The sequence below is a fragment of the Antechinus flavipes genome, chromosome 4, assembly GCF_016432865.1.
Source record: "Antechinus flavipes isolate AdamAnt ecotype Samford, QLD, Australia chromosome 4, AdamAnt_v2, whole genome shotgun sequence".
NCBI classification, from domain to species: domain Eukaryota; kingdom Metazoa; phylum Chordata; class Mammalia; order Dasyuromorphia; family Dasyuridae; genus Antechinus; species Antechinus flavipes.
This window is the reverse complement of record NC_067401.1, coordinates 382,024,449-382,052,339: the sequence shown is the minus strand read 5'-3', so window position 1 is coordinate 382,052,339 and position 27,891 is coordinate 382,024,449. Positions and strand designations below refer to the sequence as shown.

The 27,891-nt window shown below is 35.3% G+C and overlaps 1 protein-coding gene across 1 annotated transcript; it reads left to right on the top strand.

Annotated features, from left to right (window-relative positions):
• Window positions 1-7,507: 7,507 nt before the first annotated feature.
• On the top strand, window positions 7,508-21,506 carry RHEX (regulator of hemoglobinization and erythroid cell expansion). The gene is made up of 5 exons (XM_051996761.1): window positions 7,508-7,545; window positions 8,430-8,536; window positions 10,507-10,644; window positions 19,746-19,822; window positions 20,672-21,506. The coding sequence occupies exons 1-5, from the start codon at window positions 7,508-7,510 to the stop codon at window positions 20,870-20,872; spliced, it is 561 nt and encodes a 186-aa protein (XP_051852721.1). The 3' UTR covers window positions 20,873-21,506.
• The last annotated feature ends 6,385 nt before the right edge of the window (window positions 21,507-27,891 follow it).

Here is a 27,891-nt window from a genome sequence, read left to right as displayed (position 1 = left end):
ACCTTTATATTGTTACATGATCCACAGTGTAAGAATCTTTGCTGTCTAAAACCAAGATAAATGAAAGTTCTTTGAGGATCTTTAATAATTTTTAAGAGTGTAAAGGAATCCTAAAACCAAAATGTCAAAACTGCTTTCTTAGAGCGGATTGGTCATCAGTTTATATATATATATATATCATTCTAAGGAATGTTATTCATCTTGATTGGACTCTCTCTCTCTTCCCTCCCCACCTCCCCCTCTCTCTGTCTCTCTCTCTTTTTGTGTGTGTATGAACCCAAGCAAGCAGGCAGGTGGGGCAGTAATCCTGAAATGGACACTGCTATTATTTCTGCCCTTAGGTTAGGTTGCTAGGAGAATCTCAGAGTCACCAATACTAGAAGACATTTATAATAATAGCTGGAGGCTGAACTAGAAATGACAACCAGAGCAAATTCAGTGGAGGGGAATAGGGTGATCTAAAAATCAGCTTCTTAAACTGTAATTCACGACCCCATATAGGGCTTTGTAACTGAATGTGAGGGTTGTGAAATCATGATTTATCATCACTAAATGTTTGAATTTCATACCAATTCTATGTACTTATATATCTGGGTCATGTAAAAATTTCTCAAGCAAAAAGAGGTTGAGAGTGAAAAAATTTTGAGAAGCCCTGGTCTAATATATGCTGCAGATGAGAGACTAAAATCATAGGAACAAGGAAGAACAGAGAGACCAAGAGTGTTTGAAGGGATGGAGAAAACTATGAACCAAACATCTTATTCAGAAAGAGGGAGAGCGACCTGGAAGTCTGTCGTTGACATCTACAAGGACCTGCACGACATGAAGTAAACTTCAGAGGAGGCTAGATAATTGCTAGGTTGGCAGGGGGAGCCATGGGAGCAAGATCTAAGCCAGTCTGACCCTGGGTCTTCAGGCGTGTGAAGGAAGGACTAGCCAACCTGGGAGTAAGAGACAGTGGTGTGTTTGGGCGGATCACAGGTTTCAGTGAGTTCCTGAAGATGGAAAGAATATTCCAAACTTCCCACCAAGTCAGGGCATCTCATGTAGCAAGGTGTATGCTGCCCCAGCATTGCAGGTCTGCAGAGAGATTCGTGGCACTTACTAGCTCCCCAAAGGAGGTAGCAGAGTGGTCCATGGGGGAGTGGTCTAGCTTGCAGCTGGAACAGGTCTCCAGAGGAGACAAAGAACAACCTCTCTTCCTTCATTATTAGCACCTAGAACAAGGGTTCTTAGATTTCAAGGAGGTGGTAAATGTATTTTATAATATTTTTCTGTTTCAACATGATTAGTTTCCTTTGTAATCTTAAGTATTTAACTTATTTAAAAATATCATTTAGAGAAGGGTGTTATAGGCTTTATCAGACTGCCAGAGGAACCAAGACACAAAGTAGGTTAAGAACTACTCATCCCCAGCCCTGACCTGGTTTGGTTCTGCTACTAGCTCAGGTTTCTCTCAGGATTCAAGCAATCCAAAGCATTCTCCACTTGACAATCCCGTGAAGTAGTATTATCGTGTCCATTTTACAGATGAGGCATCTGAGGCTCAGAAAAGTAAAATGAATTACTTATGGTAGTTTGATGGCAGAACCAAAGTTCTAAGCCAGGTTTTCTGATTACTCCATCTTAGATTCCCTTCCTTCAATATGCAGCTTAAATCCTACCCTGTCAGAGAATGAATTGATCATTAATTTATTAAATTATAAAATGAATTGATAATTAATATATGAAATCGGGCAAGTATGCTTGGTTCTTTAGGAAATGGATTGACTATGGGAAATGGTGTAGCAATCACACTTTAATAAGACTCATAGACAAGTGGTGAAAAGTAGGGATAAATACAAAGTCAGACAGCATGAGGACAGGGGCTAAGTTGGTGCAGGAAAGCAGGAAACATGGGGAAACGGGTAGGGAGATGGAAAAGCAGAAAATATCACTTATGAAACCATGGATTCAAGATGAGAGTATTAGGTGACATGGCTCCAATGGAGATGGAGGGCTCAGGAGCAGGGACTTGTGGTTCCATTTTTATAGAATTTATTGGGGAAATGAACCAATTTTCATCTGTTCCACATTAGAATTAGTTCATTAACATATCCAAATCACCTCAAAGTAAAACTTCAAAGTCGTCATCCCAAAGTTACCATTATCTTTTTGATGTTCTGTTGGTCTAGAGTTGGGGATTTTATATGGAATTTCATCTGGAATTTGTCTGTAATCAGTGTCCAGATGTCTCCCTCTGATTCAGTACATATTAGCAGGATGTGAATTTTACTTAATATAGTATGCAATTCGTAAATTATGCTCCTTTGATCTTTGAGACAGTTTGTACATGACTTCCAGGTTCCTCTTTACAATCTTGTTATTTCCCACTAATACTTACTATACTGACTAAAAGGGAAGGGGTTACAGAAACCAGAACAAGATACAATTTTAACACAGAGACCTTTCCATGTTCTCTCCCTCTCTCCCTCTCCTCTCTCTGTCTCTGTCTCTGTCTCTGTCTCTGTCTCTGTCTCTCTCTCTCTCTCTCTCTCTCTCTCTCTCTCTCTCTCTTCTCTCTCTCTCTCTCTCTCTCTCTCTCTCTCTCACCCACACACCCACACACCACTCCCTTTTTTTTTTCTTTTGAAATAGCTTTTTACCTATTTTGAATATAGTTATATGTCTTGTATGTACACATTAATTTACAGATAATCTCCCCCTTAAGGTCCTTGAGAGCAGGAGATGGTGTTTTTGCCTTTCTTTTTTTCTCCAGTGCTCAGCACAGTGCTTGGTACACATGACAACAGCTTAATAAATGTTTATTGACTGACTTTCATTAATTCCTCTGCTTTTTATACTGTATTGTGTTCCCCTTTTCTAACACAGAGATAATTCTTTGATTTGTTGCATCTTAGAATTTAGGAAAGGGTGGAGATAATTTACAAATAACATTAACTCACATTTGCATACCGATTTCCTCACAATAACCCTGGGAAGAGGATACTGAAGATATTATTTGCCCTATTTTACACATAAGAAAGGAAATTCAGAGGAATAGCAACATGTCCACCATTATCCAGAGAGCGCATTGTGGACCAGGACTCAAGTCAAGTCTTCCTAATTATGAGTCATCATTTCTACAACACCAGGCTACTTATTGAGTCCAACATGTAGTAATCTCAACTTTGCTGTAGGATTTTAGGTACTTCAAGAGTCAACAGGGTCAAGTGTCAAAAATCCAAGATGAGAACTTAGATCATGCTGGTTCTGCTAATGACTACCTATGAGACCTTGATATTTGCTTTCCTTCAGTTTTCTCACTGGTAAAATGAGGAATTTGAGGAAGATGATGTCTGGGGTCCTAATAGGGTCTAAATGCTGTGAGCTTTTTTATGTGGGTGCTCAGTAAACACCATTTTAAAAGGACAATTCTACCTTTATCTAAGAACAAGCTTAAGCAGGGAAACTGCAATCCTAGGTTTAACACTAGAACTCCAGCATTCTAAATAAAGAAAATGCTAATAGTAAAGGGGAAAAAATTCTGCTTCTCATATTCCTCATGAATGAGCCTCCTTGGGCTTGAAGACCTGAGGCTCAACTCAAATTTTACCCAAACATCTATAGTTTGCAACTACTTATAGCTAAATAAATGAAGACCTTTTTAAAATTGCCCCTTCTTACTCTTTATAAGAATGCTTTGTTTGTTAGTTCATTAACTTTTACTTTGCCACTTTTATGTTCATAATTAGTTTGATCTCTTCTGGTTTAGCTTTTTTTCATTTTGCATTATTTTCAGATTTCTTCATAGTCTTCCTTCTTATTCATCCTAATTTATGGAAGTATTGGGCAATTTAATAAGCAACCACTTGTCAACAAACCAGATCAGAGGAAGGTGTACGATGGTCAAGTCTATGGCCTTGGCCCCAATTTTTTTTTTTAACTAGTAGAGATCCTTTACCCACTTTACAGACTGGCCTTTAATCCACAGAGTCAAATTAGATAGGGCATTTGGTTCTGGTACAAGTGCTATCATCAATGGGAATGAATGAATATGAATGAAATATTCTCCATATCCTTGATCACTGTAACCATTATTTGAGTGGGATTGTCACCCATATCACATCATGGACTTAGGAATAAGTGCAAGAAACCCCTGAGGAGCCTATGAATTTGATCGTTCTGAAGCAAAGGGAAGCAAATCGGCTAGATCTGGTCATTCTTTTTTTTTTTTTTTTAAAGAGAAGATCACCGGAAATTAAATTATTTTTATTGTAAAAATTGAAAAGTTTTTACATATACAAAAGCAATGCAATTAGAATTATAAAAGAAATTGTTAATTGAAGGAAAAGATCTTAATAACAGATTTATTTGCAAGAAGTAAAATATCTTAAGATATAAAGCAATTGAAACAAATATTTAAGAACAAGAGACATTTGAAAACAAAAATATCCCTAAACAGAATTATTTCAATAGGTGCAGAAAAAGCCCTGGACAAAATATAGCATACATTTATGTTTTTTTTAAAAATACCTACAAATCAAAAACTTAGAGGAATTCTTTTCTAATATAATAAAAAGTATTTTATCTAAAACCCAAAGAAAGTAACACATACACTGGAATACACTAGAAAATTTCCCAGAAATTATAGGAAAAATACTACCTCTTCCAACTATACGGTTTGTTTTTTTAATTACTAGTTTTATTTTTCTAAATACATGCGAAGATACTTTTCAAGATTCATCTCGGCAAAACCTTATGTCCCAAATTTTTCTACTTTTCCCCTCCTCCCCAAGACAGCAATTCTTCTAAACATATTTCCATATTCATTACATTGCACAAGAAAAATCAGCAGATGTGGTCACTCTTGATGGAAAGAACATCAATGACATTGTCACTGACATCATTGTGACTTTTGAGGTTTTTAGCTCTTTAATCTGTGTGATCTAGAGAAATTGCAAAACATCAAACAGTGGGTCAGAATCTGGTTCAGGAAGGTTATAGAGTATATAGTAACTCAAGTCTCTGAAAGGTTGAGATCTGGGCAGCAACTCTTTTATCCAAACTAAAAATTAGCCAGCAGTATAGAAATCTCACAAGAAAATTAATGATTTGAGATACAATCAAGTGGGTATACACAAGCACATCACCTATGTAAAACAGTACACAGGACAAATATGAACAAAGGTGGATAAATTTCTTTTTTCACTCTTTTAGCAGGACATAACTGTTTTGTCCTATTATATAATTTGCCAAGTCACTGTGGTTTCTTTATTGTAGGCAATTCCTGGTGTGGGAACTTTCTCTACCAATCCTGGGTCAACCTGTTTGCAAGTGAGTAATTTCTGGAAAACTATCCGAGAAATTAAGAACCTTGCATGAGGTTACACAGCCAGTATGTACCCAAAATATTTGAACCCCATTTTCCAAAAGATGAGTCTAATTCAACCCACTATAACACACTTTTAGTCATTATTCCCATTATATCCATCACATTAATGCAACATAATTTATTTGACCATCCCATTATTGTCAAACATTTAATTTGTTTCCAATTTTTAAAATTACAAATCAATATTTTTAAATATTTAAATAAATAAATATGCAAGTAAAATATTTTAATATAGAGCTCTTTTAAACAATTACATTTTCAGAGTATGTTCCCAACAGTAGAATTTTTAGGTCAACAGCCATGATTGTGGGTCAGCTAGGTGGCACAGTGGAAAGAGCACCAGCCCTGAAGTCAGGAGACCTAAATTCAAATCTGGTCTCAAACACTTAATACTTCCTAGCTGTGTGACTCTGGGCAAGTCACTTAAGCCCAATTGCCTCACGGTGGGGAAAAGCCATGATTGTATTTGTAATTTATATTTCATAGTGCTTTCAAAAAAACAAATAAAAAATCCCCACCCCTGATCATTTGCAATTCTACCAGCAATGAATGAATATTGTTTCTCCACAACCTCACCAATCTTGAATGTTATTGCTTTTAATTATTTTTGCCATTTTGATAAATAAGAAGTATTATCTTAAAGTTGTTTTAATCTCTTGCTCATTAGCAAGGTTGAACATTTTTAAAGTAATTATTAATGGTTTAATTTTCCTCTTTATAAAATGATCTCTAAATATCTTTTGACCTTTTATTCATTGTGGACTGAACGTCACCTTTTTGAATTATTAGTGGTTTTAGATCATTGATTTCTGTGTTTATATTTTTATTCATCACATTTGCCATGCAAATTTTCTCAATCTGTTTTTCTTTTGAGTACACTACTTTTTTTTTTGGAGGATAGAATTTATTTTGATGTAGTTAAGAATATATGTTCTATCTTTAATAATTTCTTCTTTGTATTTAATAGGAAAAGTTCTCTCCCCTCCATAACTGAGGTAAAGTCCTTATTCCATTTTTTCCTTCTTACAGTATACTTTTGATGTTTGAGTCTATCCTCTAGCAGCATTTTACCATTCTTTGTATTCTCAGTTCTTAGCTAGATGCCTGCCCTATATAAGTATTTAATAAAAGCTTGTTGGCTGGTCTCCTGATTAAGTTATGTAGTCTAAGAAGTGTATCTAAATCAGTTTCCTGACTTTACTACCCTTTATTAAATAATGAATTACTTCATTACTTTTTATTTACTATAGGTTTACCAAACACCCATATTATATATTTGGTATCTCAATTCCTCATCAGCTGTTTCCCCAGGGTGTTCCTTGATATACTTGCCAATTTGTTTTTTCACATAAATTTCATTATGATTGGATCCAATTCCAAAAAAGAACCCTTGCATTAGTGTTTTATTAGTATTTAATTAGATATGTAAATTAATTTGGGAGAGTATTGTTATTTTTATACACATATTAACACATTAACATTTGCTGTAAGAAACTTAAGTTCAACACCTAGCACTATTTATTTTTAAGAATAGGAATGATTTTTATCTTCTTTAAAAACAATTTTAACATACTTTATTGATGTCTTTTGTTTTCTGTTTCACCAAAATCTTCCTCAGTAGCTTTCCCTCTTCCTCTCCAAGAGAGTAACTTCATAAACCAATATATTTTTTAAAACAAAGGAAAAAGAGGAAAAAAATCATAACTGATTAATGAATCCCAAAACTCTGAAAATGGTGTAATACATATTTGTAGACTTCCCATTTCTAAAAGATTGTGGAGTTGAGATGCCTTCTGATCTCTCTCTCTCTCTCTCTCTCTCTCTCTTTTTCTTCCTTTTTTTGAACCGTGCTTGTTCTTTGCAATATTCACTTTTTAAAAATTTAAATTAAAAAATTACTTTTATTTTCAGTTTTAATTTCTCCCTCTACTTTTCCCCATTCATTGAGAAGACAAGAAATATGATTTTCATTATACATAAGATATCATACAAAACATATTGCTGCATTATCCATATTTCAAACCAAGAGTCCTAACTCTGATGCTTTGTCTCCTATAGATCTCTCAGACAAAGGATCCTGCGAGTCTCCCTACCTGCTCATTCTTTCCCTAGAGAAGCTGAATTTCAGTGGCGATGACTAATAAGTCCACGATAGCAACAAATGTATTGAGGTTAGTTCTAGGAATCACAACCTCTGCTCCCTACTCCTATTCCCACATCTGGGTCTGCTGTCTGGCCCCACTTTGATAAAGACAGGGTTCTGGGCTAACCAGCAACCAGTTCCTCAACCTTCCTATCACTATCCTTCCCTCTTTCTTGCTAGTTTCTGTCTTATAAGAAGGGGAAATAGCTTCACAGAAGTTAGATGACTTTTTTAGGGTGACAAAAGTAAATTAAATTCTCAAACTTCCATATCTCATTCATTGGTTGTTTTTGAAATGGTTTATTCTTGAAAAGGACCAAAATGACATTACTATGTTAGAATCATGTTATAGTGTGTCCAGCTATGGCTGATCAGACCAATATGAGCTCGAAATGCTCTGCCACAGGTCGGACACAAATAGTTCATGTGGACATTTGGGATGGATTCTTTAAATTTGTGCATCTTGAGTTTCTTCTGAACTAATTCAATTCTGCTTTTTTTCTGATGAGAGCACTCCATACTGGATATTCCTGTGCTAGTGTCTCTCATGTCATACAATCAATTCTAAAGTTCTTATCTTGAGAGTGTCCTTGTATCGCTTTTTATGACCACTTTGTGAGTACTTGCCCTATGTGTGTTCTCCATAAAATAATCTTTTTTGGCAAATGTACATTTGGCATTTGAACAATGTGGTCAGCCCAATGGCGTTGTACTCTCTGCAGAAAACTTGCAATTCTTGGCAGTTTAGCTCAAGAAAGGACCTCAGTGTCTAGTACCTTATCCTGCCAGATGATCTCATTAAATTTGCTCAGGGGCAATCAGTCAGTGTCCAGGAGAGTTGATGTAGCATCCACAGCAATTTTAAAGGCTCTAATTCTTGTACTTTTCCCCCTTCTCTCTTTTTTTTTTCAGCTCCTTGCAAGTTGAACTCTGGCATGTCATGCTGATTGAAGTACTTGCCTTCTTTCTTCAGGCTGTTCTCTTCTTACTCCTATATATTTTACTCAGCAGGAAAATAGGTAATTTTCAACAAAAACAACCCAGGTTGTGCCCAGGGCAGAACTCAGATTCTTAGTATCCAGTAATCCCAACCTTGATTTGAACATTTGCTAAGTAGGGAACAAAGTCCCCTAGAATGCTAAAACCTAGGCAACATATATATTAACCACACAATCTTAAAAAAATCCTTCAGAAGAAAGACCTTGACCACTTCAGGTTGCTGACGCAATTCTCCCGTTCCCATGTTTTAAAGGTAAATTCATTTGGAGAGATGGGGTTGGCAGAAATATAGTTTACAACTTATCTTTCAGAGTGTCAAGGAGTCAGTCAGTTAAAACTAATATCTCTGAAAGACATTAAGGTGAGATTCAGAAATGGTTATAATAAGAGGGGGTCATGGAAGGACACCCTCCTGGAAATGACATGACCTGGAACAAAGCCCTGTTTGCCCTGTACTAGTTCCAGCTCTCTCTTATAGTTTGGAAGCTCTCTCTAGATGCTTCGTCTCCTTACTTTAGCTACATTCTCCATCCAAAATATTGCTGCTTCATGTCTTTCTACCCTTCAGATTCTCTTCTTGGTGACAAATAATCAAATGGGATGAAAATAGTACCTATGAGAAGCAGAAATATTAAAAATTATTTTTACTGACAGCAACCCAATAAAAATGATAATAAGGGAAATATGAAGAAAGAATTCATATTTAAATGGCAACTAAATATAAATTTAAAGAATGTGTGGGCCAAATAATCATTCATTGAAATAATAGGTAATTTTATCAAAGAAAATGTTAATTACAAGACAACACATCAAAACTTGTGAGGCATAGCTTTAGCAGTCTGAGCACTTTTCAACCACAAATGAAAGAGGTAAGAGATCAATGAACTGGACCTGCAATAAAAAAAAAAACTGGAAAACAACAAAGCAAAATATCCCAAATAAACATACACATTCACAATTCTGAAAATCTTGAAAGATAAACAAAATTGGAAATCAATATGAAAATCTATTGCAAATACAAATAATGCCAGGCCTTGTTTTTTTTTTTTAACAAGACCAATAAAATAGATAACCTAGTAATTAATTTAATCTTTAACAAAAGGAAGAAGGGCAGCGAGGTAGTGCAATGAATATAGAACTAGACTATGAATCAGGAGCATCTGAGTTCAATCAGACACTTACAAGCTGTGTGACTCTGGGCAAGTCACTTAATTCCTCTTTGCTTCAAATTACCATCTATAAAATGGGGATAAATTGGAGGAGGAAATGATAAATCAATCCAATATCTTGCCAAGAAAACCCCATTACTATGTTCATGTGGTCACACCCAGTTGGACATGACTGAACAACAAAAAAAGAAAGAAAAATAAAAATATGTAAATGAAAATGAAAGAAAAGATAAAAGATGAAATAAAGGAAACTGTTAGAAATTATTTTACCCAATTATATACTAATGCAATTCAAAACTTAAAAGAAATAAATGAATACTGACAAATATAAATACCTAAATGAACAGAACAAAGTATTATTCTATTCATTTATACTTAGCAACTCAATCCAAAATTCTATCTTAGAAAAAGAAAATTTTAAAGCATAAATGAACTCCCCCAAAAAAGTATTACCTATGAGGAAAGGATAAAGGAGCTACTATTGTTTAGCCTGCTGCTGATCTATTTTTCTCATTTCCTGACTGTATTAAATGTTAGTTAAGAAATGGATTTGAATTGAATAAGAGATTATGGGTCAACCATAAAGGAACATAGGCACCTAATGGACTCCCATGGTAGATTGTAGAAACATCAAAAGAATAAATCTGTTTACCTAATTTAGGAATCTATTTGCTTGAAGATAGGGGATGAGATGAGTTGTCCTCTTGAAAATCTCTCCCTGGTTTTCCAATGCTCAATAAAAACATTTGGGCAGAGGAAAACTTGGATAGAAATAGGAAAAGTCTAAGGTTAACTCTCAATCACCAACGTTTCTTCTCTAGCCAACTACCATGGCCAGGTGGTGAAAGCTGCAAGAACCCAAACCCCAGCCCCAAAGAAGCCAAAAGACAAAAATGATTCACCTCCTTCAAAAAAGAGAGGGTCAAAGAAGCTTTCAGGTTCTGCCTTGACTTACAGAGGTGAGTAATCTTAGCTTGCTTCGAGATCATTAGAAGTGCTACTGCTCCCCCTGGAGACCTTGAAAGGGGTAGCCCTTTTGTTCATCCTCCTGCATCAGCCTTTGTCCACCTCAGAAGAAAAATTTTTATTGATTCTTTCTGTTTTCTCAGAAGCTAAGCCCCACCTTGATTTCCTTTGTCATCTTGCCCTAAGTGTTACACTTGTATACTGCTGTCTTTCTTCCTTCCTTTTCCTTCAATTCTACCTTCCTTCTTTCCCTTCTCTTCCTTCCTTTCTTTCTTTTCCTTCAATCCTACTTTTCTTCTTTCCTCTTCTTTCCTTCTCCTCCCTCCCTTCTTCTTTTTCTTTCTCTTCATTCCTATCTTCTTTCATTTCTTTTATTTCCTTTCTTTCTCTTTCTTCCTCCCCTCCCATCCTCCCTTCTTCTCTCCCTTCCTTCCTTTTTTTTCCTTCCTTCCTTCTTTCCTTGTATATATTTTATTTCATTCCAAAGAAAGGATATGACACAAAGGACTTCTATCCAAGCTCACAGACAATTAACACTCTTCCCTTCTCTATACTTATAGTACTATACTAAAATGATATCCTCCTGATTTCTCCAACAGATAGCCTTTCACTATTGTCTTCCCATTCTTTTCTTCAATTTGTCCCTATCTACTCCTTTCTTTCCTGCTGTCTCTTATGTTCTCTTAAAAATATTTTATTTTTTCCAATTACATGTAAAATTGATTTAAAGTTCATTTTTTAAAATGTTGCCAAATTATCTCTCTTCTTCCCTACCTTTTCTTTCATTCAGAAAGTAAAAAATTTGATATATGTTGTACATATGTAATCATGCAAAACATATTTCTATGTTGTCACATTGTGGGAGGGAAAGCACAGATCAAAACAAAACAAAGCAACGAACCAAGAAAAACAAAGAAAGTTTAAAAAGTATGCTTAATCTGCAATCAGCTACTATCTGTTCTTTCTCTGGAACTGGATAGTATTTTTCATCATAAGTCTTTTAAAATTGTCTTGGATCATTAGATTGCTGAGGTTAGCTAAATGATTTATAGTTGATCATCATACTAACATTCCAATTACTGTGAACAATGTTCTCTGGATCTGCTCATTTCACTTTGTATCAGTTGTATACATCTTTCTGAAAGCATTCTGCTTGTCATTTCTCATAGTACAGTGGTATTTTACCACAATCATATACCACAACTTGTTCAGCCATTCTCCAGATGATGGACCTTCTTTCAATTTCTAATTCCTTGCCACCATAAAAAGAGTTGCTATAAATATTTTTGTACATATAAGTCCTTTTCCTTTTCTTAAAAAAAAAGAAAGGATACAAATCTAGTAGTGATCAAAGGTATATCAAAGGATGCATGGTTTTATACCTATCTGGACATAGTTCCAAATTTCTCTCCATAGTGGTGGGATCAATTCGTAACTCTCAATTTTCATTTGTGTCTATTTTCCCATATCTCCATCAACATTTATCATTTATATTTTCTAATATATTAGGCAAGGAGGGAAGAAGAGGAGGGACAAAGAATTTTCTCACTCTATTACAGAGAGGGGAAGCTGAAACCCAGGGAGATCAAAAATTATCAGATCCAGGTCAAAGCTGGATCTCCTTGACTCTCAATAGTAGTTTCTACCTACTAGACATGGATCTGATTGTGTATATAATTGTCTAAATAAATGGTGATTAATGTCGCTGACTAATATTACTAATTAATTAAGCAAACGAAGTAATATATCTATCATAGAGTTAGCACATAAGATCTAGAAAAGACTTCAGAGTTCAATTAATACAATCCTTCATTTTTGAAGGAGAAAACTGAGGCTTGGAGGTCACACAGCAAGTTAGTAACAAAGCTGGGGCAAGGACCTAGATCCCCACTGTTCCTACTTTTTAATTGTTTAACATCACGAAGAATGGGAGAAGTACCACAGAGTGGGAGAAGAGCAAAAATTGTTCTGATTTTTTAAAGAAAAAAGAACAGATTTTGTACCTTATAATCAGTGAGTTTGACTTTGACCTCCCCCAAAAAATTCTAGAGCAGCTTTTCAACAATGAAATGATTCAGGCCAGTTCCAGTGGACTTGTGATGAAGAGAGCCATCTGCATCCAGAGAGAGGATTGTGGGAACTGAATGTGATCACAACATAGCATTTTCACATCTTTTATTGTTATTTGCTTGCATTTTGTTTTCTTTCCATTTTTTTTCCTTTTTTGATCTGATTTTTCTTGTGCAGCATGATAATTGTAGAACTATATATGGAAGAATTGCATAAGTTTGACATATTTTAGATTACTTGCTGTCTAGGGGCGGGGATAGGGAAAAGAGAGGGAAAAATTTGGAACACCAGGTTTTGCGAGAGTGAGTGTTGAAAATTATCTATGCTTATGTTTTGAAAATAAAAGGTTTTAATAATAAAAAAGAAAGATAATACCTTTGGAAATTAAAGAAATAAAAAAAATCTAAGGCAGATTATGAAAGAGATGGTTAGTAACTATCTAGAAAAGGAAACCATGTTGAAAAACTGGTCTTACCAGATAAATCTTAGTTCCCTTTTTGATAGTTGCTATAGGAAAATACTAGAGACATAGTTTACCTACTCTTTAATGAAGTACATTCTTGTACTATTCTATGGAAAAGAAGAAAAGATGTGGGCTAAAAGATAAGGTGATTAGATATGTTCAGAAATGGCTGAACCCTTTCTTGGTTCAATGCCAACTTGATAAGAGGTCACTCAAATGGATTGTTCCAGGGAACTGTGCTTGACCTTTTGCTCTTTCACATTCTTTTTTAAAATGTTTATTTTAATAGTATACTGTTTTTCCAATTACATGTAAAGATGGATTTCAATGTTCATTTTTGTAATATTTTTAGTTCCAAAAATTTTTCCCTCTCTCCCTTATTTCCCTCCTCTCCACATTAGCAAGCAAACTAATTAGGTTTTAAGTGTATATTCATTTTTTGAATTACTCATCTTGAGAAAGAAAAATCAGAACAAAAGGGGAAAACCACAAAAAAGAAAGGTGAAAATACTATGCTTTGATCTATATTCAGTCTCTACAATTCTCTCACTAGATGCAGATGGCATTTTCCATACAAAGTTAACTGGAACTGCCTTGGATCACTGATTGCTGAGAAGAGCTAAGTCTATCATAGCTCAACATCACATAATCTTTTTTTTAATAGCTTTTTATTTACAAGATATATGCATGGGTAATTTTTCAGCATTGACAGTTGCAAAACCTTTTGTTCCAACTTTTCCTCTCCTTCCCTCTACCCCCATCCCCAGATGGCAGGTTGACCAATACATGTTAATTATGTAAAGTATAAGTTAAATACAATATATGTATTAATGTCCATATATGCTGTATGTTTTTGCTGTACAAAAAGAATCGGACTTTGAAATAGTGTACAATTAGCTTGTGAAGGAAATAAAAAATGCAGGCAAACAAAAATAGAGAGATTGGAAATTCTATATAGTGGTTCATAGTCATCTCCCAGAGTTCTTTCACTGGGTGTAACTGGTTCAATTCATTGCTGCTCTATTGGAACTGATGTGATTCATCTCATTGCTGAAGAGGACCACGTCCATCAGAATTGATCATCATATAGTATTGTTGTCGAAGTATATAATGATCTCCTGGCCCTGCTCATTTCACTCAGCATCAGTTCATGTAAGTCTATCTAGACCTTTCTGACATCATCCTGCTGGTCATTTCTTATAGAATAATAATATTCCGTAATATTCATATACCACAATTTATTCAGCCATTCTCCAATTGATGAGCATCCACTCAGTTTCCAGTTTCTGGCCACTACAAAGAGACCTGCCACAAACATTCGTGCATATACAGGTCCCTCTCCCTTCTTTAAGATCTCTTTGGGATATAAGCCCAGTAGTAACACTGCTGGATCAAAGGGTATGCACAGTGTGATAACTTTTTGAGCATAGTTCCAAATCGTTCTCCAGAATGGCTGGAACATCATATAATCTTGATGTTGCCAACTTCAATGTTTTCCTGGTTCTGCTTGCTTCACTTACCATAAGTTCATTTAAGTCTTTCCAGGTGCTTCTAAAATCATCCTGTTCAATATTTCTTGTCTTTCCTTTATATTTCTATTTCTTATCTCCCCATTACATTCATATATTATAACTTATTCAGTCATTCCCCAATTGATGTGCATTCACTCATTTTCCAATTCTTTGCCACCAGAAAAAGAGCTGCTGCAAACATTTTTGCATATGTAGTCTTTCCCCTTCTTTTATGATCTCTTTGAGATATAGATCCAGTACTGGCATGACTGGATCAAAGTATACGCACAATTTGATAGTCTTTTGGACATAGTTCTAAATTGTACGCTAGAATAGTTGGATGAGTTTACAACTCTACCAGCAATGCATTAATATATCAGTTTTCCCACAAAACTTCCACTTTTCCTGTCATCTTAGCCAATCTGATAAGTATGAGGTATATTTCAGAGTTGTTTTAATTTGAATTTCCTAATCAAATCAGAGCATTTTTACATATGACTATTGATAACTTTGATTTCTTTATTTGAAAATTGCCTGTTCATATCTTTCAACCATTTATCAATTGGGGAATGACTTGTATTCTTACAAATTTGAATCAGTTCTGCATATATTTTAGAAATGAGGACTTTATTAGAAACACTGACCTAAAAATCGTTTCCCAGTTTTCTGCTTCCCTTTTAATCTTGGATGCATTGATTTTGTTTGTAATTTAATTTAATCTAATTTAATGTAACCAAAATTATCCATTTTGTATTTCATAATGTTCTCTATTTCTTGTTTGACAATAAATTCCTCCTTTCTCCAAAGATCTAACAGATAAACTCTCTCTTGTTCTCCTAACTTGCGTGTTAGTATCATCCTTTATGTCTAAAACATATACTCATTTCTACCTTATCTTGGTATAGGATATGAGTTGTTGGTCTATGACTGCCATTTTTTTTCAATGTTCCCAGAAATTTTTGCCAAATAGTGAGTTCTTATCTGGAATCTTTGGGTTTATCAAATTAGAGATTATTATAGTCATTGACTATTATGTCTTGTGTACCTAACCTGATCCACTACTCTATTTCTTAGCTAGTACCAACTATTTTTGATGACTGCTGCTTTATAATATAGTTTTTGGTCTGAGATGGCTAAGTCATTATCCTTTACATTTTTCCCTATTAATTCACTTGATATTTTGGATCTTTTCTTTTTTTCTAGATTTATTTTGTAATTATTTTTCTAGCTCCATAAAGCTAATTTTTGGCAGATTGGTATAGCACTGAATAAATAGACTAATTTAGATTAAAATTGTCATTTTTATTATATTAGTTTTACCCACCTATGAGTAACAGTTATTTTTCCAATTGTTGAGATCTAACTTTATTTATGTGAAAAATGTTTTGTAATTTTCTTCATATAATTCCTACATTTACTATTGGCAGATAGACTCCCAAATATTTTATATTGTCTACGGTTATTTTAAATGGGATTTCTTTCTATGTGTTTTGCTGCTGTGCTTTGTTAGTAACATATAAAAATGCTGATGATTTATGGGTTTATTTTATATCCTGCAACTTTACCAAAGTTGTTAATTGTTTCAAGTACACTTTTCATTGATTCTCTAAGTATAACATCATATCATTTGCAAGCTCTTTCTCATTCTTGATTTAAAAAAACTTAAATAAAGGTATAGATGATGGCTTGATCAATCTATACATGACACAAAACAGAGAAAGATAGCTTATCACCTTGGGAGATAAGAGTCAGAATCTTAAAAACATCTTTATAAGCTAGAGCATGGGGCAGAATTTAATGGAACAAAATTTGCTCTAAAATCCCATTACTCTTTGATTCAGTCTCTTAATTTCCTATTCTTTTCCATTAGGCCAGGATGTGATCTTCTCTTTTTATTGCTGTAGGGCTGGTGATCTGGGAGCCACCACAGGGAAATTCAAGAACCATCTGCATAATGAAAGGAGCTATTGCCCCTACAAATGAATGACTCACCCAGAGCTCCCTCTGTAAACACTCACTCAGTTGTCAGCTCCCTAGGTCCTGATGACTATGCTGGACACTTATTATATTTTCAGTTTCCCTGTAAATCTGGATCTCAAAATTATTTAGCACTAATCATCTTAAATCTTCTTGCTTTGTGTAAGTAAGGGGAAGAACAGTCTTAGAGTAGATGAAATAAGAAGGGCTCCTCAGAGAGACATTTTGGTCAGGGGGATCATAGGTCCATAAGTATAAGGAAATTCAGAGGCCTTTTGAGTCCAACTGCCTAATGTTATAGATAAAAAGATTTCGATCCAGAGGAATTTAGTAACCTCTCTTTCCTTCCCTCCCATCCCCCACCTTTCTCTCTCTTTCTTTCTCTCTTTCTCTCTCTTTCCCTCTCTCTTTTCTTCTTCCTTCTTCTTCTTCTTCCTTTTTGTTGTTGTTTGCTTTCTTTTTGTTTTTTGTCTTATCTTTTTTTCCTTTTTGATCTGATTTTTCTTGTGCAGCATGGTAAATGTGGAAATATGTTTAGAATAATTGTACATTTAACCTATATTGGATTACTAGCTAAAGGGAGAGAGAAAAATTTGGAACACAAGGTTTTGCAGGGGTGAATGTTGAAAACTATCTTTGCATAAATTTTGAAAATAAAAAGCTATTTTTAAAAAAATGAAAAAAAACCTTTCTAAGTCCTCTCTAATCTTATTGTATTCCCTCTAATATTAACTCCATTTCCCTGGGACATATTTTGTTCATACATAGCTTCTTTGCAAATTGTCTCCCTGCTTAGATTGTGAACTCCTTGAGAACATGGACTGTTTTTTGCTTTTTTTCCTTTGAATCCCCAGAGCTTAACACACAGTAGGCAGTTAACAAATGCTTGTTGATTGACTGAAGTTAGGCCCTTGGACTCTAGAGCCAGAGTTCTTTATGTATTGTCTCCATCAGCTTCCCAAAACTCAGGAACATCTAAATGTTTGTCAATAATATCCAGAGACAGGACAGAATAGAAAGAATTCATATTTCAGTCTCTCTTAAAGACTTAAAAAAACTATGCCCAAAAGGCTATTAAACTGTGCATATTCTTTGATCCAGCAGTGTCTCTACTAGGTCTATACCCCAAACAGATCATAAAAAAGGGAAAAAGAACCCACATGTGCAAAAAGGTTTGCAGCAGCCCCTTTTGTGGTGGCAAGAAACTAGAAACTGAGTGGATGCCCATCAGTAGGGGAATGGCTGAATTAAGTTATGGTATATAGATGCTATGGAATACTATTGTTCTATAGAACCTTACAAAATAATTTCCTTACATAAACTTGTGAAGTGGAGACATGAGGGATTAAGGTAAGGAACCGAAGGCTGCAGATGGGAAATGCTTTATCCAAAGTCACAGAATGAGTCAGTGTCCAACTAAACTCAAGCATAGGCTTTGTGTCTCAAAATTAATGTTCCTTCTAGCAAGTCAGGGGGTCTCCTTGAGAGGCTGCTTCTTAGCATTCTTCCTCCTGGTTTGACACCCTTTGTACTGCAGTCCTGAACCTTCTGTCTGATTTTCTTTTCCTTCCACATTAATACTCTTGGAAAAGAAGCAATATGTTATAGTGAAAAGATCAATCCCATAACATATATCGTGATCCTGGGCAAACCACTTCACTTTTCTAAGCCTCTGTGTTTCTGTCTGTGAAATGGGGTTAATCATAGTTGACTTGTCAACTTTTCAGTTTTGCAAATAAAGTTCTCTCTATATAGAGATATGCTGAAATAACCTTGAGCTGATTATTAAATTTTCACTATGTGCCTTTGCACCTTGGAATTCACACTTGGGAATCAGGACTTGATTTATCATTTTGTCAATTGTCTAGATTTAAGGAAGTGACAAAGAAAATGTTAATATAAAGATAAAAAATTTAAAATCATATAATGGGTATTGGATTATTTGCTGTCTTGGGGTGGGAAAAATTTGGAACACAAAATATTATGAAAATGAATGTTAAAAATTATATCTGGGGCAGCTAAGTGGCGCAGTGGATAGAACACCAGGAGGATCTGAGTTAAAATCTGACCTCAGACACTTATCACTTCCTAGCTGTGTGACCCTGGGCAAGTCACTTAACTCCAACTGCCTCAATTAAAAAAAAATTATCTTTACATCTATTTGGGAAAAGAAAATACTATTGAGAAATAAATAAGTAAACAAATAAAATAGTATAGTGGAGTAGATTTCTCCCTCAGAATTAATTGTTATATATTTACCTCGTTTGTAAACTTTAAAGAGGGACTGCTAGGAGATGACAGTGCATAGAGCACTAGGCTTAGGGTCAGGAAGACTTGAGTTCAAATGCAGTCTCAGACATTTACTAGCTGCGTGATCCTAGCAAGTCACCCTATTGCCTCCATAATAAATAAATAAACAATAAAGAAAAATAACAAATCTTAAAGAGCCTATAATGTGTGCTTTTATCAAGATTATGATTATTTTTATGCCTATGGGATTCAATAAGCCCAGGTGATTGGAACTTTTTATTTTCTTAAGACAAAAGGGGATGTCTGTGAGGAGACTCCAGACTTGGGTTTGGATCCTTGTTCTATTACTTCTTATATGATCTTAGGTAGATCACTTCCCCTCCACACATCAGTTTCCTCTCTTCAGGAAGGGGATTGGACTAGATGGCCTCTAGTGGGATCATAGTTCTGACTCCAGAGTCCAACTTTATCTATTGTCTTCTCACCCTGCTTTCTCCTTCAGTTCTTGTCATTCTCCCTCTTACCCTCTTTGTTTCTGTGACCCTGTCTCTCTCTTGCTCTAATTCACCTTCTGTCCTTCAATATCATCATTTCCAAGTCATCACCTTTCATCCATCCCAGTTTGATCAAGTTTTGGCCTTTCATTGTATTGCTTGCAGTTGGTACATAAAAAGTGTTTAATCAAGATGTGTTGACTGTTTCCCCAGGAAGAAGAATGATTTATGGAGGTACTCCGCAAACTGAGGGGGTTGACCTGAATAACTTCTGAGCTCCTTTCCAATTCTGACGGGCTATAATCCTATGACACTCTTCTCTTCTTTAGATGATAGCATTGATGGTGATTCCTCCAGAGACAGCTTTGACAACTCAGAAAATTGTTCTCCACCTTCCAGCAGTAAGGTAAGAGGGTCTTCCAAGGGCCAGAGCAACTACCAGAGAAGTGAGCTCTATAGGATGGGCAGAGTAGTCCAGGCTGAAGGAGCTGTTAAGGAAAACAACCCCAGAGGGAATGGCCAAGAAGTAGTAGCAGGGGACATGAAAGAAAAGTTGGTAAATCATCCAACATCCTGTTGTTTCTAGGTGGTCTGATCTCCACTTCCAGGATTGAACAGTAAGAGGTATGAAGCAAAAAGAGGTCTGAGTTGACTACCAAAATGAATATGCTAACAAAAAGTTCACAGTCCTGCTTTCTTGGGTATAGTCAGACTGTAATTCTAGTATCCAAGGGAGATAAGTTCTTGGGCATCTCTCTACTCACTTTGTGAACAGTGATCACTGTCCACCCTTGCCCACCGACTAATGAAGTACAGTTATCCCTTCCCCATCGTGGTTTTGATGCATCACGGGTCAGTATAAGAAATTAAATGGGAATTTGGGGGAGTTTTGTGGAAAATGCAAAGACCAGCAGATGATACAACAAATATACCCAAATATTTACTCCCAAATTTTACAGTAAGGTGCTGTAAACACCCAATAAAAGAAAAAAATCCATACTACTTATGATGAAAGGATGGTCAAAAAATTTTAGGTGGATTTTCCAGATCTCCAGAAAGCTGCCTTTGTAACCTGAAGGATGTGGAAGCAATAACTGTAATGTGTGTTTCCACATCTTTTTCTCTGAATAATTCTCCATTATTCTTACCCTGAATATACTAAGAGATAAAAAATTTGTGCTAAGGGCGACTATCCACACATAATAGGAGATGGATTCTGGCCCCTAACTTTTTGCCTTCTTTCTGATGTTCCTAGACACCTGAGGATGTGAATTACAGCACCCTGGTCTTTCCAGCCACTGGTTACAAAATGACTTTGTCTTCTAATGACTATGAGAACACAAAGGCAACTGATGATTATGTCAATGTGGACCCCAAGAAAAGTGAATTTAATACTTGGGATTTCAATCATGCCTTCTCCTCGGAGCCAGTGGAATATGCAGAAGTGGCTATGTGAATTCTGACAATCAAATGGGGTTCTCTTTTCAACAAATTCTTGAGTTTTTTTTGGATGGGGTTTCTTTCAATAATAAGCACAAGGAAACAACTTAAAGCAAGAAGAATTCAGGTTAGAGGCCAGGTAGAACTATCAAAATGCTAAGACATGGAATATTTTATTAAAGAAGGTATTAGAATTCATTCCGTTCAATCCAAAGAACATTTATTAAGTGCCTTTTAGTATAGAAAACCACATCGGGTGCTGGGGTTCTTTAGTAAGCCTAAGTTCTTATAGGAGGATATAATGCATTCAGAGATAACTATTTTAGACAATAATGCTCCTTGTCAAAAGTCAAGCTGAAAAGAAAAAAAAGGGAAGAAAGAGAAAAATAAAGATAAAGGGAAAAAATAAATGGGCCATTAATTTTTTTTTCTTAAATACAAAAAAGAGAACAGAAGGAAGGCTAAAAAAGAGCACAGAAAAGTGGGACAGGTTTGAAAGCTGCAGGTTGAATGTACTGGATGCTGAAAAAACAGAAAACGAGCTCTTCTGTGTAGAGATTCACAGTTCTGTGTCTAATCTTCTTTTTCTATTCTAATATACATGTATGTATATATCTGTATATACATATACACATATAAAAAGTAATAAGTATCTGGGCTATTTTTGTTGATAAAGTTCAAAATAAAAATAAATAATACTTCTGAAGCTACATAAATGCTTTTATCATATATGTTTAATATTTAGTATTAGGTGCTCCAAACGACCTCAGTGTTTTAGTGGACTACTAGTCCTAATGGACTAGTCATTTAACCTCTGTCTCCCTTGGTTTTTTCATCTGTAAAATATGGGTGGTAATAGCACCCACATCCCAGGTTTCTGTGAAGATCAAATGAGATAATATTTGTTAAGTGCTTTGCACTGCCACATAACAGGGGCTCTATAAATGGCAGCTGCTATTATTATTTTTGTAATTACTAATATACAATAGAATTTTTGGCATAGGTGTGTGTTGTGCTTTGTCACACAGCTTTGGATATTTTTGTTTTTAATATGAGTATGTTCATTGTTTTTCTGTGTTAATGGTTGAATCATTCTTGCATTTGGAGATTGCTCCAACTTGCTCGTAGTGCATAATTTTTGGGGGGGAGTAAATTGCTGTAAGCTTTTTGTGAGTTTTAATTTTTGCTTTAATATTCATTAATGATTTAAAAAAGAAGGCAAAGTTCCAATGAACTTATGAGGAAGAAAGCCATTTGTACCTAGTGAGAGGACCACGGGGAGTGAGTATGGACCATAACATGGTATTTTCACTTTTTTGTTGTTATTTGCTTGCATTTTGTTTTCTTTCTCATTTTTTTCCTCTTTGATCTGATATTTCTTGTGCAATTTGATAATTGTGGAAATATGTATAGAGGAATTGCACCTATTTAACATCTATTGAATTACTTGCTGTTTAGGGGAGAAGGTAGGGGAAGGGAGGGAAGAAAGTTTGGAACACAAGGTTTTACAGGGTGAATGTTGAAAATTATCCATGAATATGTTTTGAAAATCAAAAACTTTAATAAAAATAACTTTTAAATGATTAAAATGGAAAAAAGGAACAAAAAATTAAAAAAAGAAGGCGATCAAAATTAGAATTCTGGGGATAACTCACAAATCTATGGTCCCCAAAAATGTCATAGATACTTGAGAATATCTGATGTAAAATGATTTGCCAAATGTTCCTGATGAGCGCAAACCAAGTAAACAAAGGGTGAGTCTTGTAGGGAGACTAGGCTAATGAGACTTTGGAATAGACTAGTAATAATTGACTCTAAACAATTGACAAAATGTCCAGAAAGATGACGTAAGTGAAGCAGTGGGATGCCTTGGAAAAACACAGGAATTGGAGAAAAGGAGGGAAGATGCAGATTTGAATTCTGCCTTTGTCACTTACTAGCCATGGGCAAGTCACAGTCTCACTGGGCCTCAGTTTCGTTTTCTTGAAAATGGGGACAAAATGTATTTAAGGAGTTTTATAAACCCTAAAGCACAATATATATGTGAGCTATTATTAACAATAATTAAATTGTTCTCGTGTGTGTGTGTGTGTCTGTGTGTGTGTCTGTGTGTGTGTAAGTTCCAAGAGCTTGGTTTTCTCAAAATGTGTGTAATGAGTATTATATCAGAAAGAATTGAAGTCACTCTCCTGAAGATACAGAATTAATAAATAACTAGAGCTATTAATTAATAGTTCATTAATGAAAATATTAACAAATTATACTTCATTAATTGTTAATAATAATTTATCAGTGAATAAATACTGTTTTATTAACAAAACTGATCTAATTAATATATTGGTATATTTTATAAATCTATAGTTTTATATATGTATATACATGAATTTATATATTCATATATTAATAAATTTATTAACAAATATAATATATATGAACAAATTGTGGTACTTCATTAATTGGTTAATAATTTATTAGTGAATAAATACTAATGTTTTATTAACAAAACTGATGTAATTAATATATTGCTATATATTATAGCAAATCTATAATTTTATATGTTCATATATATTTATAAATTTATAAATCTATAATCATTAAGACTTAATTATTAAACAACTGATTGGTTATTAATTTGAAATTAATATGTGTTGATAATGAATAAGCATTGGTTATTGATTAATTAATACATAAGGCTAGGATCCCAAATGACAACTTAGGAAACGGGTAGGCTAATGGCACGGGGGACAAAGTGCCTGCCTTAGAATCAGACACACCAGAATTCAAATTCTGCTTGGATATTTTGCTATGTGATACTGGATAAATCTTAGTTTTCTCTGTAAAATGAACAAATTAGATGGTGAGAGATTGACGCTATTGGGAAAAATGAGAGTGCATGATAAAGTAAAAAAGAGCTTCCGCCCAAAATGACCCTTTGGAGTAGCTAGGACCTATTATGTGTTCTGGATTATTATGTGGCCAATAATAATCGGATTATTATTGAGGGCAGAATGACAGGGAAATAAGGAGAATCCCAAAGAAGCAAACTGGCCAGTTCAGAAACGGGGAGGCACTTTCAGAACTATGCCGCCATCTGGTGACTGTGGGAAGAACTCCCGGCTCTTCTAGGAACCAATGTTAACTCTTCCTTGCAACGGATTGAAAGGAGGAGGATGAATGAGACATCTAAAGTAAATGTGCTCTAATCTCTCAAAACTTCTATCCCATGTTACCATTCATGCTATTTCTGTATTTTTTAGGCCAGGCTAGCTTCACACCTGGTTACCAGAGTATGATTTGGGGGCAGGATGGGGGGTTTGGGTGGAAGGGAAAATAAATCTTCTTTGTCTACTCACCCTTTCACCAACAAAAATCTCTCAGCTCCAAGATAACGCATAAAATTCCCCCAAGTGGATTAAACAGGATTAATCAGGACCCAAATGTGGTGTTTTTCTTCTTTAAAATAATAATAGTTCTCTCTAGGAGCAGGTTTCTTGGGGAGGTTTTCTGGAAGCAGCCTTAGTTTCACTTGAAAGTAATAATCACCCAAATGCAGCCAGGTGCTAAAAGTTCTGATCCTTTATTGTCTCCAATACAGCCCGGTTAGTTTTTCTTAGAGGCCTATCTTTCTGCTTGATTCCAAGAGCTCCCTCCGAATGTCTCCAAATCCAAAGGTTTGTCCTTCAGCCTCCAGCCAGCCAGGTGGAAAATGGAATGAATCTCTCTTGCCTGCGAGAGAGGGCTTGTGGGCTTCCTCCCAGAGTGCTCCCCTCTGACCCCTGAAAATGTTCTCTCTGCAGAGAGTTTAGATTCAAAATGCAAATATTCCTCGGGGCTGGAATATACTCATTTAAATTGGTATATATCACTTAGAGTTGGGCATTTGCATTATAAATTCTGATACAGGAAGGCCACCAATATGTCAGAAGTAAAAACAGTAAAGAAAAGGGGCAATGGGAATAGAAAAGCAACCTATTGACAGCATTTGAAAATCCCAGTTTATTGGGCAAGGGGAGAGGGAGAGAGGAGAGAAGGAGAAAAGAGAGAGGGGGAAGAGGGAGAGAGAAAGAGGGGGAAAGAGGAGAAAAGAGAGAGAGGAGAGAGGGTAAGAGAGAAAGAGAGAGGGAGAGGCGGGGGGGGGGAGGAGAGAGGGAGGGAGGGAGGGAGGGAGAGAGAGAGAGAGAGAGAAAGAGAGAGAGAGAGAGAGAGAGAGAGAGAAAGAGAAAGAGAGAGAGAGAGAGAAACAGAGACAGAGAGAGGAGAGATTGATTTGTACCCATTGCTGCTCATTCTGCCCTCTACAATCAAGCAAAGCAAATCTAAGTCCTGTCTGTCTTCTGGGTTCCAACTTTTTAAAATGTTGAAAGAAAGAACTACTTTTTTTTATTTCTCCTTGCTTGGCCATCAGAATCTTATTGTCTCAAAGAAGGATGATATCCTCTTCCTCTATTTTTGTAAATCCATTATGTAATCAAGTATTTATTAATTAATTTCTATCTGCCAAACACTGAGCCAAAAATAAAAGATACAAAGAGAGACAAAAACAATCCCTGCCCACAAGGTGCTTACATTCTAATCATAGAGGAAATGTGCAAATAAGTAGGAGCATAGAATATATGGAGAAAATGGAAAAAGGTATCTTAGAAGGGAAAGGTAATCAGTTTATGTACATAAGAGTAAATTTTTTTTGACTGATAGCATTCACTCATTTGTTTTTGTTTTTTTTTAATAGACCTTTTCATATAAAATAGAAAGCTAGAAGGATACTTCAGACCTTTTTATTGTAAAGAGAATTCACCTGTAAATACATCTAAAACCTGGGTTTCTCTGTCTCTCCATTTCTGTTTCTGTCTCTGTCTCTCTCCCTCCCCTCCTCTTCCCCATCCTTCTCTCTCTTTTTCTCACACCCTTTGGGAGTTAATTTATGGCTTATTGTTTTCTTTTTCCTGGATCAGGTTATTCAATTTTTCTATTTCTTATTTGTTGAGCAGGATATTTTCCATTTCTTTAAGTAATCATCTACTTAACATAAGTTTTGTTGGCATATATTGGATGAAATTGCTTTTAAACATTTCCTCATCATCTTTTGTGAATTCTCCTTTTTCATTTTGATAAATTGGTTCTCTTTTTAAAAATCATTTAAAAATTTTTGATAAGTTAGTTTTCTCCTTTTAAAGATATTTCTTTTTTTTTATTTTGATAACTTGGCTTTCTCCTTTTTAAAAATATCATTTTTTATTTTGATAAGTTGTTTTTCTCCTTTAAAAAATATCATTTCTTCTTAATCTCCTCCTTTCTTAATTCTCACCCTGTCAAGGCTAAATATCCCCCAGTTCCTCCCACCACCCCTTTGCCTCTCCCTCTCCCTCTCTGTCACAGCTCAGTTCTATCTTTGCTCCTCAGGGGTTTGCTTTTTACTCTTTCAAATGAGAGGCATTCAGCTAACTGCCTAAAAAGAAATCTCTTTCAGAGAAAGGAGAGGTATCTCAGAGCAGTAGACCCAAGTTGAATTAAGATCTGAGAAAATATTGGCTCTTTCAACTTCCCCTTCCCAGTGTCTGTTGTTCCACAGACATAATATAATTTCCCATTTCATTACCCAAATGTTTCCAGTAACGAAAATTTTCTTTGACCACAAAGCTTTGGTTTCCTTCACACCACACACACACATTCTGCCCATAAAAGACTGGGGAGACATCAGGGTATAAATTTAAAGCTCTACAGAGAAGCCCAGCAAAGAAAGTGAAATATGTTTATGAAGAACTTTCTGTGGATTATCCATTCACCAAATGTGCTTGAGCCCACTTTCTCCTGGATTCTATATATATTCATGGAGGTCTATCACAGACTTTGGGTGGGGGGAGGGGGGATGTTTTGTACCAATTTTTATTTATTTATTTTTATAAGCTTTTTATTTTCAAAACATGCATAAATAGCTTTCAACATTCTCTCTTGCAAAACCTTGTGTTCCAAATTTCTCTCTCCCTTCCTCCCACACCCTCCCCCTGATGGCATATAATCCAATATATTTATACATGTGCAATTCTTCTGTAATATTTCTACAATTATCATGCTGTATAAAAAAAATCAGATCAGAAAGGAAAAATGAAGAAGAAAACAAAATACAGCAAACAACAACAAAAAGAGTGAAAATGCTATGTTGTGACCCACACTCAGTCCTCATCATGGCTCTCTCCATCACAAGACCATTGGAACTGGCCTGAATCACCTCACTGTTAAAAAAGAGCCACGTTCATCAGAATTGATTCTTAAAATCTTGTTGCTGTGTAAATGTTCTCTTGGATACCAATTTTTTTTTTTAAAAGAAAAGTACCCCATGGGAAATAAATGTAAACTATTTGCATTTTTGTTTTTCTTCCTGGGTTATTTATACCTTCTGAATCCAATTCTCCCTGTGCAACAAGAGAACTGTTCAGTTCTGCAAACATATATTGTATCTAGGATATACTGCAACATATTTAACATATATAGGACTGCTTGCCATCTAGGGGAAGGGGTGGAGGGAGGGAGGGGGAAAATCGGAACAGAAGTGAGTACAAGAAATTACCCTGGCATGGGTTCTGTCAATAAAAAGTTATTATAAAATAATAAATAAATAAATAAAAAAGAAAGTTCCCCATGAGTTTATAATGACAACACCAGTGGGGCTTGGGCCAATGGCATTAGAGCATCCCTCATGGATACTTACCCTAGAGTCCTGAAGATGAGATGCCACCTCACTCTAGAATTTAAGACTCCTCTCCAAAAATAGGAGTTGAGACAAGAGCATATACTAGTTACATGTAAGATACAAGGAGGAAGTCAAGGAGAATGGTGCTTTCAAACTTAAATAGAAACAAATTCCTGAAGGCAACTTATTAGCTTAGAAAAAAAAAATTAACATTGTATTGTATGAGAAAGCTGAGTAGCACAGAGCACTGAGCTTAGAATCAGGAAGATTCATCTTTATAAGTCATTTGACCTAAGATACTTTCTAGCTTGTGAGACCCTGAGCAAGTCACTTCATCCTTTTTACCT

Excerpts from the sequence above, each read along its gene's own strand:
- RHEX (XM_051996761.1), top strand. The coding sequence starts at position 7,508 with ATGACTAATAAGTCCACGATAGCAACAAATGTATTGAG. Across the intron at positions 7,546-8,429 it reads ATAGCAACAAATGTATTGAG|CTCCTTGCAAGTTGAACTCT; the intron begins GTTAGTTCTAGG and ends TTTTTTTTTCAG. Across the intron at positions 19,823-20,671 it reads CTCCACCTTCCAGCAGTAAG|ACACCTGAGGATGTGAATTA; the intron begins GTAAGAGGGTCT and ends TGATGTTCCTAG.